Source organism: Austrofundulus limnaeus, unplaced genomic scaffold (genome assembly GCF_001266775.1).
Source record: "Austrofundulus limnaeus strain Quisiro unplaced genomic scaffold, Austrofundulus_limnaeus-1.0 Scaffold420, whole genome shotgun sequence".
NCBI lineage: Eukaryota > Metazoa > Chordata > Actinopteri > Cyprinodontiformes > Rivulidae > Austrofundulus > Austrofundulus limnaeus.
Window position 1 is genome coordinate 64,867 of NW_013952822.1, and position 19,911 is coordinate 84,777.

Consider the following 19,911-nt stretch of genomic DNA (forward strand, 5'->3'; position numbering starts at 1 on the left):
GTATATATACAGTATATGAGGCCTCTCGAGACTTAGGGTTCAACAGGGTTCAACACTGTTCAACAGTAGTGTGGAGAGACAGTGACAGAGAGAAGCAGAGGCACAGAGACAGGCCAGGTTCTCTGTGTTTCCTGTTGTTGCAATAAAACTCAGCTGATCATCTCACTGAATACCTTCATTCTTGGACCATGTATTTCTGTCTTTGTTAAATAAATGTTAAATATTGCCATAACAAGTGTAAAAGCACATTTTATTTTATTAATCAGTAAGTACCCAATTTTGTTATCAGCCTATGTGTACATAATAGTTCAATTTAAATTAAGGATTTGTTGTTTTTAGTTATTTTGTTTGTTTGTTTAGAAATGTCTGCTGAGGCTGAATTCTTGAATCCTCCATCCTTCACCTGCTCTAATGCCTCAAAAGATTTCAGCTGCTCCAGTTTTATTTTTGGATTATTATTGGATGTTTTGTAATAATTTTAGGGAAAGAAAAGTGTAAATTTAAATGACCATTAACTAGGGCTGCGCGGTATATGCGGTAGACGGTAGAAACTGTATGAAGTTGGCCTACGGTAGAAATTTATACTCTACCGTCATTACGTCATCGCACCTGTGTCAACAGGGCTGCGAGTGCAGAGACAACTGAGCAGGAGTTTGAAATATAATGAAGAAATTCTAGCTTTTTAAAACACGTATAGAGAGAATAAATCCTCAAAATTTCCCCCTCCCGCTGTAGAAAAGTTACGTTGTGTCGCGGGATCAATTCCACCCTCCTCCCTCCCTCCTCTCCTCTCCTCTCCTCTCGCTGCACGTTGCGCAGAGCGAAGCTTTAACAACTTTTTTTCACACCCAATTGTCAGAGAAAAAAATGTATGTATTGTTACTTACAGAGATTATTTTAAAAACAGACGTGGACGTTCGTTCAGTCGTAAATCCATCTTGCTAATGTAAAGTCGGCTTCTGCTCTGAAGATGAGCGCGCAGCAGAGCAGCAGCTGATAAGTTCAGCAGGCAGAAGCTCATTGTATGGCAGGCAGATATTAAAGCAAAAATGCTGGGTTTAATTAAGATTAGTTTTCTGCAAAAAAAAATGCTCTAAAATTACATTATCTTAACGTTTTATGAAAAATTTCTACCACAATATATACCGTTACCATGAAGGGGTTCAATTTATACCCTGATATGAATTTGAGGTCATACCTCCCAGCCCTACCACTAACACAGTCCAGTCATCATGTAACTCATAGCTGTTGTACTACACTGCATTCACACATGAATCTAATTCAGAGCAGAATCTATTTAATGATCACACTGACCCATGTAATGTGCCAGCTGCTGTTGCAACAGAGTCTGATCTTTAGTCAGACATTTGGTTCATATCCTTCAGTTTAGGTTGTGAAACTAAATGCATTACCAAATATTGAAAACACAATTGTTCTGCTGGCAGAAACACGGCTGTTCCGCCTCTTTCCTCCCAGTGACTCAGCTTTATGACAAACTCTTTATTTTTGCCTTTAAAACAGGTAAATGTTAACTGTCATACATGATAGCTGCATAAGACAGATTTATTATCCAAAGCTTTGGGTGGTTGTTTCAATGAGGATGTCTGTGTTCATGTAGTGCAGAATGGAATCTGGTGGCCACTCATCAGGCCAATAATAGGAGGCACAATCTTGTCATCATGGTGTGAGAATGTCCCAGCTGTTGCCTTCATATGGCTATGAGCTGCAGCCAAACACTAAGCAGAGATGGCTTCTTATCTTCTGTTTGGGTAGAGAGTGTGAACCCTGGAACTGCTTTACCCTACCTCCTTTAAAACTATCACACAAGGCTGCTTCTATTAAAAACATTTTATACAAACATTAGGATTGAAAAAAACTATTTCCAACTATAAAAACTGAAATTAGAAAATTAAAATAACTCTGGAAACCACAAACTATCTAGTGTTGGTTAATGTTTTTGAGAAACTGAATAATTTATGGTGCCAAAACATTTTGTGCAAAGTTATGACATTTTTAATGGGATGAAAAAATATTATCACATTTAGAAATTTTTGTGCTCAACTTGCCTTTTTTTAATCTGCATTGCCAAGAAAGCGAAACCTGACCTGCAGCAATAAACTTTATTTTAGTCTACCACATGTTACTCTGTAAATCAAATATTGTTTATTGATAAAAGCTGGGGACATTTCTTTAGACCTTCCACAATATGCACATAATACACACGTCAGGCTTTTGTTGTTGTTGTTGTTGTTGCTTTTATAGCAATGTTCAGTTTTTAGCTGATATTTTAGTTAGTTGTGCTCTATTTATTAGGGATGGGGAACAAAATGAAAATAATTAAATCCATTTTTGAAACATTAAAGTATTTTTTATTAAAAGCAAAAATACCATAATTGACTGAGATGGTAAGGATAAAAACATACGAGATTAGATTTTTTTAAGCATGTCGACTTTACAGTAACATTTTTTTTTCTTCTATTGATTCTACATTGACTGTAAATAGTCTTGCTAACAGAGAAGATGGTAAATTGATCCCTTGCTGAATTATCACTGTAATGGAGAGGCTGTAGCTCCTCAGCATACAGAAGGGGGTGGGGGTGAATGTGAATCTGGATGAGTGGTAGTTGGGGGATGTCGCAGCACAGAACAAACCTTTCCCATCAGCCTGATGTCAACCACTCTGGCTGCTGCTTTTAGTTCTGTCTTAAAGTGGTGCCTCCTGTGTGGAGGCAGTCTGCAGCCTGCTCTGCTTCTGTTTTTTTTTTTTTTTTTTTTGATACGGTAATGCACTCTACAGCCACTCATCACAGCCAGTGAAGCGGCTTTTTCAGTCCTGCCTCAGATGTAGTCGGAGCAGACTGGGAGGAAGTGTATGAGGAGGTGGAATGTCCTCCTGGACCACGGTTTGTCCAGGAGCACTGGGTCTCTGTATCCTGGACCATGGGCTGTTCTGGCAGCAAAGCATGCCTTAGTGTTCGCTGCGCTGCAGAGAGGGTAACTGCATTCTACACCGTTCTGCTCTGCAGGGAGGAATAGACGCAGATAAGAACAGCAGAATAGAGAGGAAATGTTTTTGCTAACAAAAAGTGACCATTAAGATGCTTAGCTTGTCCTGTTTGCCTGTTTTCTCTTGTTGCCTTAATAATTTAATAATTCCATCTGCGTAATATCACGTGGAGAGCTTCAGCTTGCAGATGTAGTAGGAGGGAGGTTTTAGATGACTGATCCAATAAGTTTATCAGAGGCACTGCAGCACAACTTGTGACTGCAAAACTAACCCAGAAAGGAGAAGGTAGTAATGCTGACACAGAACGCATCAAACTGAAAACAACTTGTCTTCTCTCTCATTCTAATTCCCTAATTGCTCGCTCCACTAAGTCTTATGATTAAATTGATTTGTGGAATCAGGATTCTTAAGAAGCCCATGTGTCTTTGTTTTAATTTTAGTGTTACTTTGTAAGCTTGTAAGAAATCTTCGCAGATGTTAGAGGAACTTGAACAGAATCATGTTTTCTTGCAGCGTGATGAAGCCTCCAGGAAGTGCAGGGAGCTCTCTCAGGAGCTGGCCAACCTTCAAGGAGAGCTGGGTAAGAAACCTGCGCGCTCTCTCATTCACTGCTTTTCTTTCCTCATTATTCCATCAGTTACCTGAACAGAATAGTCCATTACACAGTTTTTTTTCCCACTTTTTTCCCTTTTTTTTTTTGATTGGGTTAGATTTTTAATTAGTTTTTATCAGCTGCTTTTTTTCCTTTTAATAAAAGTGTGTATAATATAATTTTTTTAACAGTAGTAGTTTGTCCTCCATTTGATTTTTTTCTCCTGTAATTCTGATGCTCTTTTTACAAATCATACATGGGTTTTCCAGTTACCCATGTTAACAGTGGCGATAGCCCATTCCCCACGGACTTGTGGTCTGACCTCTGACCTCAGCCCTGGGGGACTCCCACTGGTGGAATGCCACACCACCTGCTGAGGAACAATGATCAGTGTTTTATGTCCAGTCTAAGAGCCACCATGCACACACTCACCAGCTTTAATTTTTTCTATTCGCAACAGCAGTCATGTTTTAGCTCCACCCCCCCGTCACAGCCTTGGGACTCCCTCATGACTGCACTTATACTCTGAGAGCTGTTTATATTTAGCCTCAAACACATTTCATCATCAGGGTGCTGAGAGACCAACACTGACCTTACCAGACAAACGTTTGGTTTTACAAAACTTTGTTTCGAACATCCTGAGGTGGCATGAGGAATTTTTTTGTTTGTTTTATTTGTCATCAGAAAGTTTCTGCTTCATTTATTTACCTCACTTCTTACACATCTCTGCCCAGCACCAACAGAATTATGCAATATATCCTCTTATCTTTTTTCAATATTCCTAAAACAACTGTCATTGCCAAGATGTCTACTGTTTTCTTTTAACTTTGAGTAACTTGAACTTAGTCCTTTTTTCTGAGCAGTCTGAAATATAACTTATACAAACATGACAGATTTATAGCTGTGTGGCTGTACACACTAAAGTTTGCTTTAGCTCCCCATGTTAACCTGGCATGTGCTCTGGATACAGTGATTTGCTAAGCATTCACTGGCATTTTGTTTAGTTACACTACAATCTGGAATTTAAAAAGGGAGCGTTTTGTCTGATTTTACACCACGTAACCCCTTTGAAAATGCTAAATTGCGGGGGGAGGCGTGTGGTGGATGTATTGAACATTTGTGGACTGCTATAAAGCTGTTTGTGCCAGGAAGTTTACAAAAATTCTACCAATTACACACATGGACAAAAGTATTGGTAGCCCTTGTTTAATGATAGAAAAGTAAAGTGTGTTTGTCAACTGAGAGCATTTCATTTTTAAAAGGTATATAATTCTCAGTTTATCATCATGTTCTTGGGAATACCTTTCAAGAGAATTTGCCTCAGGATGATAATCATATAGTCTCACAGTAAATATTGTAACTGATGATTTCATGTCTCCAGGTGATGAGTTATAGAGATGGTTACTGTCCCTATCACTAAAGGGATCAAATTAGAGGCCTAACATGTCTTGAATTAATACATATCACCGCCCACTTTATCCCAGAGTTTAGTTTTGTCCTCAGAAACTGAGCACTACAACTTTTTGAAGTTTAGATCAGTATTGAACAATTTAACTGGTTTATTCATTTTTTTCTCTAAGGTCAGTAAGCTGTGGTGGTGATTTTAAATGGGGTTGACTCCAGTAGTTAATCGGTTCTAGATTTCCATCCAATCATTACTTTGAGAATTTTACTTAAATCTGTCCAATGACTCAAAATAGATTTTGCTAAGAGTTAATTTAATAGTTAAAGGCTAATTTTTAAAGTAGATTTTAGGTAAAAGATGACTGTTGGATACTACCACACCAGGTCAATTTCTCTGTCAAACTGGGTTATAGCCGTTTTGTGTTTTCAAAATTCACCATGCTGTGGTGGCTATCAACAATTGGATTGAATCCACAAGTTAATTAATAGTTGATCCAGTGATTACTGTGAGATTTCCACATGAATCTGGTTCATGAGATATTTTGCTAAATCGACCCTTAAACAGAGACATTATGTATGTAAGTGATTTATGTAGTAAAAATTAAACTTTTTTTCTCTCCTTTTTTCTCTCATTTTGTCTATAAATGACTGTTGTGATTGACCTGATTGAAAAAGCCGCCAACATGAAAATTCACTTTTTTCCATTTTTATTTTAGGGATTGAAGTCACACTCTTGACTACAGTGGATGTAGAAGTTTCTTGCACAGGCAGTTTCTGATGCAATTTGTTCAGTTTTTTTTAACAATTTATTTTTCTAATTCACAGCTGCACAGAGTAACATGATGCAAACTGTCACTGATACTCCAGCGTAAAGTGCTGCCTCGTGTTTTTGCTCTCAGGTTGTTCCGTCCACTCCTCTGAGTGTCTAGAGAAGGAGAATGAAGAGCTGTGTGCTGCTCAGCAGGATGCCACGGAGCGGCTGCAGGAGCAGCACCAGAAGGACCTGGCTGAGCTGGAGCAGAGGCTGCAGGCTGCCTACCAGGCCGAGTGGGACAAAGTTCACCTCACCTACCAGGAGGAAGCTGACAGGTGCAAAGCTCTCATGAAACAGCAGGTTGGTCCAACTTATCCCACTAATTTAATAGAACGATAATTTCTCTTGAAAAGCTCAGAGAGCAGCAGAGACAGTTTTTATCATAGGCCCTGTTTACACGACACATTTGTTGAAACTGCAGGTTTTCTGCCACAGTCTGGCCAATTGAGTAAATACCAGTCTTCAATCTATCTTAAGTCCTCTGCGTACTCCATCCGAACTGCTGATATCAACTCTTATTATCACAGTTGCATGATGAACATTGTGTAATTTCGTTCGCAGCTTCAAGGCGGTGGAGGTTCAGTAGCCGTGTTTCCATCAGCGTTTTTTAATGCACATTTTGAAATATCGCATTAGAAAAGGTGAATGGAAATGGCAAGATTCGAAAAAACTTCCTCTAATTCGCATAAAAGTTGATACGTTCGCTTGAGGTGGTTTTTGGTTTTTTCGAAAAAAGAGTTAATGCGCAAAAGGAGAGATGGAAACACATTTGTCGAATCAGTTCTGACATAGCGAAAGTTTACCTCACATGTTGATCAGCTGTTCTCGCTGTCTGTCCGAAACCGATACCAGAGCGACTGCAGCTGGACCGTCCTCCTGCTGTTAGTATATTCTCAGTTATTCCCGTAACGTGAAAAAATTACATATCTTTCTCTACGTCTCCAGACAGCATGTAACATTACCAGAACTAGTTGAAATGACAGAATAATTACAACGTTCATGATAGTAGCAACATGTTCCTGATAATTTCTCTCCATTGTCCTGAGATGCGACTTTTACTTCCTGTTTACTACACGCATGCGTCTGACGTAATTGATTCTCTTCAAGCCAGTTGATGGAAACATGTCTGGTTTGCATTTCTTCATTTTTTTTCCCTTTTTTTGCGAATTTTTAAAAATTTGCTCAAAATTCGAATTAAAATTGGATGAAACATGGCTAGTGTCTTGCCCAGGGACACTTCAGCATGTGACCAAATAGCAGTGGAATCAAACTGCAAACTCTCGCATTAGAGGAACGACTCTCTAACCACTCAGCCACAGCTGCTCCAGTGTGTGCATAACCGAATGTCGAACAACCATGTGACCGTGTCGACTGTTTGGGTTTGGATGGAGTATGTGGAGGCCTTTTGTCTCAGAGTGGAGATTTTCGGGGAAAACCCCTGCGGAGATGTGAACAGCTTCACTGGTGTTAAATAGCACATGTGCAGACAGGCAACTACAGGCAAACTGTTCTTCTGAGAGAGCAACTATTACACTTTTCAGCAAAACCAACATCTGAGGTCCAAAAGAATGTTTATTCACTAGTTTGGATCTGTGACCACACAGTCCCTGCATGCAGCTGAGAGGCAGAGGATCTATGTAAACATGTTTTTGTTTGTTTATTTGTTTCTTTGCCCCAAAAAGCATTGACAAAACCACCGATGTTTCCACAGACTGTTCTCTAGCCCTAGTGATACATTTCCTTTGAGTGCTGGAAACGAGCCATCACAGTTACTGTTTTGTTTTTTTAAGGTGGAAGAACTGAAAGCCCATCATGAAGCCATGAAGCTGAGCCATGAGGAGCAGCTGCAGCAAGTTAAACAGCAGCATGAAACGTCTTTGGAAGGTGAGAGAAAAGTCCTGAAATGTTTAACATGGACTGTACAGGTTTCTGTACAATGGTTGAACAAGTTCAATGAATGAATAGGAAAAAACAAATGTATTTTAGTCAGTTTTTATCAGACATTCTTAAATACTCTGATTTTCAGAAGCTTTTCAATGTTTCAGAACTCAGGAAGGTTCACACTCAGGAGCTGGAGTGTTTCAACAAAACCTCTAAAGATACTGAGACGGCTCTGTATGTAAGTCTTACTGTTTTCAACTCACTGCTTCTTGAACTGACAGGAGCACTTTGTTTGATCTCGGTGTGAGAAAGTTAATTGTGTCTTTGTTTTGCACCTGCAGAGAAAGCTCAAGGAGCTGACCATGGAGAACCATGCTCTGACTGAGAAGCTGGCTGCAGAGGAGAACAGAAAGAAAGAACTGGCTGAAAACACTCAAGTATGTTTTCTGTGTAATTTATTGCTGAAAGAGATCAAGTGTTGAAACACCTCACGACTCCAGTGTTGTTTGCCTTTAAAGATCCAAGTGAAAAAACAGTTGGAGAAGAGATGCTCAAAAGATAAAATATCAAATCAGTTCATGTGGTCTGGAAACACTCAGCTCTTTGCAGCTCTTATTTTGTCATTTCTCACCTTTCTTTAAATGGTAAAGAGAGAAAATCCTCAAACTGAAGCATTTTGTTAGAGCTCCACAGTGAGGTCATTTCTGTTTGTGTTAAATAGTTGTAATTAAAAGTACATTCCTTTTAATTTAAAACACCACTTCATGTTGAAAACTTCATGTTCTGTATTATCCTCACATGATTAAATCATCAACAAAGTTTGTTCCTGTGAGCTGAGTAGTGACTTTCATGACCTCTTAATAGACCATAATAAGACAATCGGCTGCTGCCTTTTTCACACCTACAGAAGGACTCTCATGCGCTGTATTTGGAGCAGGAGCTGGAAAGTCTCAAGGTGGTTCTGGACCTCAAAACCAAGCAGCTTCACCAGCAGGAGAAGAAGCTGATGGAGGTCAACAAACTGGTGAGAACGAAAACAAAGATCACCAAACACTTGGAAAAAGGAAAACACACAAATTCAGGGTTCCTGCAGATCCTTAAAAAGTCTTAAAAGGCAAATTCATGAATCCAAAAATAAGGCCTTAATTAGCCTTAAAAAGTCTTAAATCGATCTTTCAAAGTTCTTAAAAATGTTAACACATATGTAAGTGGGATGATTGTAATCGCTCTCAAATATTGAGTTGGTAACATTTATTTATCTTTTTTAATAATTTATCAAATGCTTCTCGCAGCTAGTTTTGTGTTAAAATAAACATTTGGGTAAAATTGTCAGTAACTGAGTTTTTTCTTTTTGTTTATTATGATATTGGTCTTAAATTTTATTTAAAGTGGCATTAGAGAGGTAACAAAATTTCTTAAATTTAACTTGCTTTTAGCTGTAGGAACCCTGAAATCATAAAATCTGTTGGGTTTTTTTCCACAGACAGAGAAGAATGTGAAGTTGGAGGAGAGCCTTAACAAGGTCCAGCAGGAGAATGAAGACCTGAAAGCTCGCATGGAAAGGCACGCTGCTCTGTCGAAGTATGAGCTCCAAAACAATTTACATCAACATCATTTTAGGTTTAGATAATTTCTGAGGACAGTTATTAACACATTATAAAACTGTTTGTGTTCTTTTCTCTGTCTGTCAATCTCATGAACAACTGGACAGATTTTTATAAAACATGGAAGTTAGACCTGTAGCAAAATCATGATCAATAAATTGGAAGTCTGAAAAAAAATTACAGAAAACCAGTTGATCTCTTCTAAAACCTTTTATTCTCAATCTGACTCCATAAGGCCCAGCAGCAGCTCTGTGAGGGTGAAAGGCCTTATCGGAGCAAAAATAAAAACTATCTCTCAGGTACCCAGTGTCTGTCCCAGGCTGACATAATGACTAAGGATGACTCATCCTCTTAAAGTAACGTGTACACCTGACTTCCTGGTCACACCCCTGTAGGTGGAACCTTTTACATCAAACAATTGAATGTAACCCAACTTTGTTTATACAGCTAGAAAGGCCTCATATCGATAAGACACTGACTCTGTTCCTCTGTTTAAACCATACTGCTGCAAATACAGGACTGATCTTAAATTCAGTTCATCAAGCACAACATTTCTTACAGACCAAAAATAACAATATATTTATTTGTGTATAATACATACAACGTATAATATATAATATAATACAAACCTTTTGAGCTTAAAAAGCATTAAAAATTCTGGTTCATGTATATTGTGACCCTTAACTTCATGCCGACTTCAGTACAGTCCAGCCTTTGTGATGTGTGTACATATAGTACCAATAAAAAATAAGATGTTGGATTGTGTTATCAGATTTTCTTTTTTTATTTAGCTTTTCAGCAGTCAGGAAAACCAGCATCTAGAATGAGAAGACATGTTCTACAAGAGTCAGGAGGGAGATCTAGGTTTTTTTGTTTTGTAAATGCGGAGATAGAAGATGTAAACATCAGTTGCACATGCTCAATAGGACCAAACAAGCTGCTTTTCGAAGCTGTTCGTCTTCTAATATAACATCGAGCTTTATGGAGCAGACCATTGTCTGCAAAATGACAACCAAAACAAAGATGTACTGCTCTGCATAAACAAACACGTTCTCAAAGTTCTGCCCAATAACACTCTGCCTGACGGGGGATAAGGAACACAAGTTTTTTTCATCTTTCAAGACTGTGAGATGTGAGAATGCAAGTGTACATCAGCTTTATTGTGATAATACATAAACAAAAATATCTGTCAGAATTTACTCCTCTGTATAATACGACACCCCAAAACTTTTTCTCATTATACACGAACATACAGGGTAAATAATAAATAAAGCCAACGATCAACAGTTCAACTTATCAGTTTTATGGTTGTACTGAAAGCAAGTAAATGTTGAGTTCTCTTCATGTTGTCGACCTCAGCTGATCTGCTGTGTCTATGCTGATGTCCTGCAGACAGCTGTCCACAGAGCAGGCCGTGCTGCAGGAGTCCCTTCAGAAGGAGTCCAAGGTCAACAAGCGTCTGTCCATGGAGAACGAGGAGCTGCTCTGGAAGCTTCATAACGGAGACCTCAGCAGCCCCCACAAGGTGTCCCCACTCTCCCCCTCCCCCGCCTTCAAACTCCAGTCCCCTCGCAGCTCCAGCTTCTTCTCCAGCACCCCCGTCTCGCCCAGATAACAGCGGGCTTTGGCTTCCAGGAAGCAGAGATGTTCTTCTTCTCGTTAGTTTCAGTCAGACCTTGGCTCCGAGGAGTGGATGAACTGACACTTTCTGTCCAAAGATGCTGCAGACTAAAAATGTTGCACAGAAGCACTTCATCAGCAAACTTGCTTTGCCGTTTGCCTTTGAGCCCCTGATGCAACCGAAGGGGAGGAGGAAATCTCAGGACTTGATGTAATGAACACTATTTTTGTTTTTGTAAATGTTGATGCTTACTGAAACGAAGCACATGTTCACACACGCAGGTTTAGTCTGTCTGCAGAGCCATGGAAAGTCTGACGTCAGTAAAGCTCAGGATGGATTTTTAATTTAATAAAATTGCTTCATTTGGATTTCTGCACATTTTTTTTTCTCCACACGGTGGTAACGTTTGTGAAGTCTTGACTTTCAAATGATTTGCTGCACATGCCACCAGTGCTCAAGCTTTACTGAGTTGTCATTTCAAGGTTTTTTTTTTTGTATATATTTTGTTTTTATTTGGATCACCAGCTCATTGATCAAATGTGGTCCTTTAATATTCTGTTTCTATTGGGACCAGCATGAAGCTTGCGATGTGTTGACCCATTCAAACAATAAAGTCTTGTATGAAACCTGATGTGAGGATAATCTAATTGAAGCAGTAAAGCATTATTAGTCTCTGTAAATTTAAAGGATTAAGGTTCTACTTCTAGTGAAGAAATGTACAACTAAAGCTGTTGACATAAAAAAGAGAAAAGTGAATCTCAAAGTCATAACCTCCAACTGTTCGACGCTAAAAATCCACAGTGTTTTATTATATTTTTTGCCTTCAGATCACATTCCACATACGGACCTCATCAGGACGTCAGCTCTGCTCCAAACCAGAGTCACAGATGCTGAAATTCATCCGACAGCTGCTCCACCAGCACCATCCTTCAGTTTAAATGTAGCGCAAAGACGACACACGTGCTTAAAATAAATATTTACAGCAGCCTGTTGCTGTCATGACGACAAACCAAATTAATGGTGCCAACATCACCACCCCCACCCCCCAAAAAAAAAATCTGATTTTGTAATTTTTAAGTTATGATGTAAAATTAACATATAGCTAGTTTTAAACCCAGACCTTTCTGACATAGTTGTGGCTTTTTCCTGTAGATGTAAAAGAAAAAAAACTCCTCTAAACAAAAATATAAATGCAACACTTTTTTTGTTTTTGCTCCCATTTTTCATGAGCTGAACTCAAAGATAAGATTTTTTTCTATGTGTACAATAGATCCTTCAAATATTGTTCAGAAATTTGTGGACACCTGTATTAAGGAGAACTTCTCCTCATGCAGAGCTAATCCATCCCACCTCGTAGGTGTGATATCTAGACGCTTAGACAGCATGACTAGTGCACAGGTGTGCCTTAGGCTGGCCACAAAAAGTGGCCTCTCTGAAATGCGCTGTTATGCTTTATTGGGGGGTGGGGGGACCGTATCTGGTGTGACACATCTCCTTTGTATAGAGTTGATCAGGTGGAGGTGAACATGTTTGGATGGTGTGGTTACATGTGGTCTGCAGGTGGATGTCTGAAACACTTTTGGAGTCGGTTTATGGTAGAAGAATGAACATTCAATTCACGGGAAACAGCTCTATCCCTGCAGTCAGCATGGTGATTGCACCTCCCTCTATACTTGTGACATCATGTGACATTGTGCTGTGTGATAAAACACATTTCAGAGTGGTCATTTATTGTGGCCAGCCTAAGGCACACCTGCGCAATAATACTGCTCTGCAAAGAAGTGCCCCCTAAGATTTAGACAGATTTGTGAACAATATTTGAGAGAAATGTTTATTTTGTGTTTATAGAAAATGTTTTAGATCTTTGAGTTCAGCTCATGGAAAATGGGAGCAAAAACAAAAGTGTTGTTTATATTTTTGCTTAATGTATATTTTTGCTTTTCCTAATTCTTCGGTTATTATTATACTTCCCAAAGACCAGATTTCTTGTTCAGAACAAGCAATTTAATTTTGATTTTTTTTTATTTTAACATGAGATTTTTATTTTTTTATTTTTAACAAGATTTATCTTAAAAGTAGACCTTTTTATCTGCATTTGTGTAAATTTTGTCTGTTTTCCTGATGAGTTTGTTGGAAGTTGAGCTTAAAATTCTAGGTTGCATTGTTGGGATTATGTGGAGTTTAGCTTCAGTGTCACGACTGTCTCTCCATGCTGGTTCTTTGCTTTACAGACGTAGTTCCCAAAGTCAATGGTCTCGATGTCCTCCACAGTGAGGACACTTTGTGAGACCCTCGTGGTGTAGCCCATCCCTCTGTTAACCAGCCTCCAGGACGACAGGATGTGTACAGGACGTTGATCCTACAGCACAGATTAAAACACAGATTTACCAACATTATTAAACCTGATGGTCACAGTCAGGTGTAAAAGTACTCACGCAGCCCCTGTGGGTTCAGAATAATTCCTAGCTTTTATAAAGATGTTCTAAATTGTTTTTGGTGTTTGATCCACAATGATTTCTAAAGTTTAATCCGTTTATCTGCAATACAAGAAAAAGGTTTTCAGTTTGACCTTTTTAACATATATTCCAGCCATTTAGAGTGGAGTTCTTTAGATCAAATTATATTGTACTCGTAGATAATTCTTTGAACAACTTCAGTTTGGAAAAATGGAGATTAACTCTGACAGGACTGATGAGCTAATGACTGGTCTGAGAGAGCCAAGTGGATTGTTTAGTTTTTAAAACAACTTCATTCTTGAAATATTCATAGTGATACAGGCAAACATTTAATAATTCTTCACACTGCTGTTAAATTTGCAATGCATTGTTTGTACATGAAATTCTGTGGTTATTTGTAAGAGCACTTTGAGGCAAATGCAGCTGTAACATTCCTGATGCAGCCTGTGGGCAGCTTCCAGGAGGTATTTTTCACAATATTCCATTACTTTGTGTAGTTTTTAAATATACTTTAGTAATTTCCAATGCGGAGGCTCCTCTGCATTTTTCCAATTGCACAAGTAATCCCACATGAACAGGAGAATGCAGTTAAGGGCCTTGCTCATCCAAATTTATTTAATGTATTTTTTTGTGCCGGTCTGGGGATTCAAACCTGCAACCATCAGACTCGCCTCTCTAAGCCTCTGTGCCTCCACCATTTTTTGTTTTCTCTCAGTAGCAATCCACATTTGTGACCCAAACTAGCTCTGCTCAGATTTCAGTTTAGTTAAGTTTACAAGGATATTAAATGTTTTTACATTTGAACAATTCGCGTAAAAATCTTTTGTTTCAAATATTTTGAGAATTGATGATCACAAATTCTCTATTTCACCATTCTTTATTTAAAACAACACATTCATAAAGTTATAAAAGTAATCCAGTTAAATTGCTATTCTCATATTTTATTCACAATAGAACATAAACATCAAATATTTAAACTGAAGGCATTGTAAAATCTTTAGGAAATAAGATCATTTTCAATTTAATGGCAGCAGTAAATCTGAGTTGGGGCAGGAACAGGATTCCCAGCATGAACCTTTCCCTTTATTCAACAGAAGTGGAGACCAACTGCTGAAGTTTTTGAAGGGAATGATGACTCAGGATTCTAGCTGTTCAACAGACCTGGATCTTCTTTGCAGCATTTTCTTTTATTTGATTCATGATGGACCTGAACTGCAGCGGGTCAGTTCAGCATCTGGACTCTTCTGCCTAGAAAACATGCTGTTATAATGGATGCAGTTACACCGTTTTGCTGAAATATGCAAGGTCTTCCCTGTAAAAGATGCCATCTAGATGGAAGCATTTGCTGTTTTAAAACCTGTCTGCATTACTGGGCCCCACGCTGGAGCCAGGCCTAGAGGTGGGGCACGATGGTGAGCGCCTGGTAGCCGGGCTTTCGCCCATGGAGCCTGGGAGCGGTGTGTAATGGGCAGTGGTCGAAGGTGAGGACAATGGCGGTCTGATCCTCGGCTACAGAAGCTGGCTSTAYGGARYTGGAATGTCACCTCTCTGGTGGGGAAGGAGCCTGAGCTGGTGTGTGAGGTTGAGAGGTTCCGACTAGACATAGCTGGACTCACCTCGACGCACCGCTCTGGCTCTGGAACCAGTCTCCTCGAGAGGGGTTGGGCACTCTTCCACTCTAGATTTGCCCATGCTGAGAGGTGCCAAACAAGAGTGGGCATTCTTATTGCACCCCATCTTGGTGCCTGTATGTTGGGGTTTACCCCGGTGAACAAGAGGGTAGCCTCCCTCTGCCTACATGTGGGGACAGGTCCTGACTGTTGTTTGGGCCTATGTGCCTAATGGCAGTTCAGATTACCCACCCTTTATGGAGTCGTTGGAGGAGTTGCTAAAGATGGCTCAGGTGGTCACTGAGGCAGAAACTCAGGCATGGGAGGAGTTCGGAGAGGCCATGGAAAAAGACTTCCATACGACTTCGAGGTGATTCTGGTCCACCATCCGGCATCTCACACTGTTTATGGTGGGGATGGTGCACTGCTGACCTCAACTCAGAGTCAGGACGTTGTGAGTCAGTGGACAGAATATTTCAAAGACCTCCTCAATCCCACCAGCATGTCTTCCAATGAGAAAGCAGAGCCTGTGGGCCCTGGGATGGACTCTCCATTCTCTGGTGCTAAGGTCACTGAGGTGGTTAAAAAGCTCCACGGTGGCAAAGCATGGGGGTGGATGAGATTCGCACGGAGTTCCTTAAGGCTCTGGATATTGTGAGGTTGTGTTGGTTGATGTGACTCTACAATATTCCGTGGACATCAGGGGCAATTCCCCTGGATTGGCAGACCGGGGTGGTGGTCCCCCTATCCAAAAAAGGGGGCCGCAGAGTGTGTTCCAACAATGGGGGGGGGGGGGGGCACACTTCTAAGCCTTCCTGGTAAGGTCTAATCAGGTGTCCTGGAGAGGAGGGTCCATTGGGTAGTTAAATCTCAGATTCAGGAAGAGCAGTGTGGTTTTTGTCCTGGTCTTGGGACACTGGACTAGCTCTACACCCTCAGCAGGGTCCTGGAGGATGTGTGGGAGTTAGCCCAACCAGTCTACATGTGTTTTATGGACTTGGAGAAGGCATTTGACCGTGTCCCTCTGGGACTCTTGTGGGGGGTACTACGGTAGTATGGGGTACCAGGCCCCTTGATACGGGCTGTTAGGTCCCTGTATGACCGGTGCCAGAGTTTGGTCCGCATTGCCGGTAGTAAGTCGGACTCGTTTCCGGTGAGAGTTGGACCTCTCCAAGGTTGCCCTTTGTCATCGATTCTGTTCATAACTTTAATGGACAAAATTTCTAGGTGCAGCCAAGGTGTTGAGGGGATCCTTTTTGGTGACCTTAAGATCACATCTCTGCTTTTTGCGGATGATGTGGTCCTATTGGCTTCATCAGATCGTGATCTCCAGTTCTCACTGCAGCGGTTCGCAGCTGAGTGTGAAGCAGCCAGGATGAGGATCAGTTCCTCCAAATCCAAGACCATGGTCTTGAGCCAGGAAAGGGTAGGATGCCTTCCCCGGGTCAGGGAAGAGGTCCTGCCCTAAGTGGAAGAGTTTAAGTATCTCGGGGTCTTGTTCATGAATGAGGGAAGAACAGAACGTGGGAGATCGACAGGCAGATTGGTGCTGCGTCTGCAGTGATGCAGGCGCTGTACCGGTCTGACGTTGTGAAGCGAGAGCTGAGCCAAAAGGCGAAGCTCTTGATTTACCAGTAGGTCTACATTCCTACCCTCATCTATGGTCACGAGCTTTGGGTAGTGATGGAAAGAACAAGATCACGGATACAAGCGGCTGAAATGAGTTTCCTCCGCAGGGTGTCTGGGGTCTCCCTTAGAGATAGGGTAAGAAGCTCAGTCATCAGAGAGAGACTCAAAGTAGAGCTGCTGCTCCTCTACGTTGAGAGGAGCCAGTTGAGGTAGCTCGGGCATCTGGTTAGGATGCCACCTGGACACCTCCCTGGTGAGGTGTTCCGGGTATGTCCCACTGGGAGGAGGCCCAGAGGAAGACCCAGGACACGCTGGAGGGACTATGTCTCTAAGCTGGTCTGGGAACAACTTGGGATTCCCCCAGACGAGCTGGCCCAAGTGGCTGAGGAGAGGGAAGTCTGGGTCTCTCTGCTTGGGCTGCTGCCCCTGCAACCCGGCCCTGGATAAGCAGAAGAAAATGGATGGATGGAGAGCTTTAATCAACATTTGTGGATTGCATGGCAAACTGCAGGTACAAACAACGGGCCTCATGCAAGAACCGTTTGTACGAACAGATTTGTTCTTAAGTTGTGCGTACGAGTGATTTAAGAGAATTTGTGGCATTCACCAATTTTCACGTATTGTAAGACTTGTTTCAGATATGAACAAAATTCAGGAATGGTCCAGACCTGTTGTATATTTTACAAGCAGTCAGTCTGCTGTTATCCAGACAGATTTTTCTCATTAATAACTTTATATTTCATTAGTTTGAAGATATTAGGAGTTGAAAATAAATCACACTCCATAATTATGTTGACAATAGGTTATTCTGTTTAAAGTGGAATTAGATTTTAAATGTAACTAATGACATAAATTGGTTAGATTAAATTAAATTGGCAATTAATGCTGTTGTATAACACCACAATATTAATATGATGATCTCAAACTACAAACCAACTTAAATTATGTATTTATTGAAGTTGGAGACAGTTTAAGGGGGGGAGACAGCCAGGCCGGGAGGGTGGGGTGGTGGGTTAGCGGTGCATGACTGCTCTTCTTCTGAATAAATGAAAACTATGCAACACAGTTGTTTACACTTAAATTAAAAATATTTCACCAAAGAAAAACCAGAGTGGGACTAGAGAGAGATGAATAAGGTTTCGAATTTTATTTCTGTGCCGACCCACAGGAGACATGACATTAACAGCAGTTGTCATTTCATTCCTTGGCTTTAGCAAGTCTGACGCTGCTGAAAATAACAGATTGTTTATCTGGATCTCTGAAAGCAGGATTTCAATCTCCAAACTCGTGAAATTATTATTTTTTTTTGCTTTGCAATGTCCTTTATGAATGGACACTTCCTGGTATGTGGGGCAGGAAACGTAGCCTTTTTGGGGTGGTAATTATGCTAATCACCTCTCCTTGTGCACGAGCACCTGATACGCATTCATCAGTTTATGCAGCTCATTTACACACTTTTCCTGAAGATAGAAGATTTTGTTGAATCTGACATGACATGTTCATATAAACCCTTCGTATGAACAAAAGTAAGAGAAATTTAGGATAAGAATACGAACATGTTCTTGAGGCCCAATGATTAGTTTAAGTGTTCCTGAGCTCTTAAAGTGATGGTTCTAACAGAATCAGACGTTTTAAATGCACTGCTGCCTGTGGGCCTGAAGATCATGTGTTTCCAACTTTTACCCTCATCTTTGTTCACAGGTTTCTAATTCTTAAAGTGCCTCTGACATGCATATCCTTCAAATACAAAGTCAAAGAAAACATATTTACATTTAGGAAACTTGACATAATACACATGATTTTTACTATTTTGTCACAGAACTGTCTTATTTTCTTTTGAACTTGGCTCAGCAAAGTGAAACAGGAAGTGGCATCTAAAAAAACTCTCTGGTCTTTGTTTATTTCAAAAAATATATTTGAACTCTGACTGCTCTTCATCTCTGCTAGTGAATGAAAACAATCTAAAGAAATAGATTCTTCTCTACAGTCTGTTTTTAGTCGTGTGAATTTATTTTACAATAGTGCAAAAAAAAGTGTTATCTTTCCAAAAATACATTTGAATGCATGTTTGTATTTATTACAAAAAGTTGATGTCACAGGCACTTACAAATATTTTGTTTATTATCAATTTTATACTGTAATATTCAAAGTACTTCCAGTTTCCTATTGAGGAACATCATTCTAAAACTGTTCTGCTATTTTTAGGTGCAGTTTTTCCACATACTGCCCATCTTTACTTCTAACAGATTCAGTCTCTCCAAAATGTTTTTATTCATACCCAGTCATCTTACTGATCTGTTTCCAACGAGCCTGATTAGTTGTAAATTAATTATTTACATTGTAAATAGTAAATTAGTTGTCCAGTTTTTTTATTATTCGTACCACTATGACAGCCTTTTGTTGCCCCTGCCCCCCTGAGATGTTGCTGCCATCAACTTACCTTCCTTTTCCTAAAAAATAAATAAAACCTTTCTTAGTTTAAACATGTCATGTGTGACTATGTTCTATTGTGGGTAAGAGATGGATTCATGACATTTGCACACCATTGCATTCTGTTTTTATTTACAGTTTATACAACATCCCAAACTTTTGTGCTCTGGGGTTATCCTAATCAATACTATTTTCAGTGCAGTGCTGAATCAAAAGTTTGTTCCATTATGAAAGGCCAAGCAGCTGAAGCATTCTCCGTGTGTCTGGAATCTGCAGAGGCAGTGTTTGCTGCTACAGAAAACGTAGTGATGACTCTGTAGGAGAAAACCTGCTTTTTCCATTGCCTTGTGTGTTCTTTTCTTTTGCAGAGCAGCCACAGCCTGATGTGCCAGATGGTTTGTTCCTCTGAACCATCTTGTAAGTCTCCATGGGAAACAGTTTGAAGACTTTTTTAATGCTTAGCAAGTGATTGGATTAACCAGAAGTTCATTAAAAATAGATGATGCATCATTTAGAGAAACCAGTTTCCACTGAAACCTCTACTCTTTGAACAGACTGAACCTCTGATTAACTGATGCATTAGGCTTCTCCACTAATGGCCTCAAACGTAAAAGCAAACATTTTCTTTGATCTGCTTCTCTTCACTTGTTAAATCTGTTTTGAATTATAAATACAGAATTATAACCACTGCTTCTCCGTCCTCCCAGATCCATCTTTTAGTTAAAGGTGCCAAAACATGAGCACCGAAACACAAGTAATACAATAACGTCACAGTTTTTGTTCAATTTCACACCCAGCAGATTAAAAAAAAAAGTATCAATAATAAAATAATAACAATAATCAAAACGGGCACTCAATTGAGA

General features: G+C 40.0%; 2 protein-coding genes across 2 annotated transcripts in view; one reads left to right on the plus strand and one right to left on the minus strand.

Annotated features, from left to right (window-relative positions):
• Positions 1-11,554, plus strand: part of LOC106529057 (microtubule-associated tumor suppressor 1 homolog) — a 42,883-nt gene extending 31,329 nt beyond the window's left edge. Inside the window, exons 8-15 of the mRNA XM_014024390.1 lie at positions 3,521-3,587; positions 5,903-6,117; positions 7,608-7,701; positions 7,863-7,936; positions 8,040-8,135; positions 8,606-8,722; positions 9,182-9,279; positions 10,695-11,554. Coding sequence (XP_013879844.1) covers positions 3,521-3,587; positions 5,903-6,117; positions 7,608-7,701; positions 7,863-7,936; positions 8,040-8,135; positions 8,606-8,722; positions 9,182-9,279; positions 10,695-10,917 — 984 coding nt within the window. The 3' untranslated portion in view covers positions 10,918-11,554. The remainder of the gene's footprint in view (positions 1-3,520; positions 3,588-5,902; positions 6,118-7,607; positions 7,702-7,862; positions 7,937-8,039; positions 8,136-8,605; positions 8,723-9,181; positions 9,280-10,694) is intronic.
• Positions 11,555-11,690: 136 nt separating this feature from the next.
• Positions 11,691-19,911, minus strand: part of pdgfrl (platelet-derived growth factor receptor-like) — a 13,773-nt gene continuing 5,552 nt past the window's right edge. Inside the window, exon 6 of the mRNA XM_014024391.1 lies at positions 11,691-13,282. Coding sequence (XP_013879845.1) covers positions 13,094-13,282 — 189 coding nt within the window. The 3' untranslated portion in view covers positions 11,691-13,093. The remainder of the gene's footprint in view (positions 13,283-19,911) is intronic.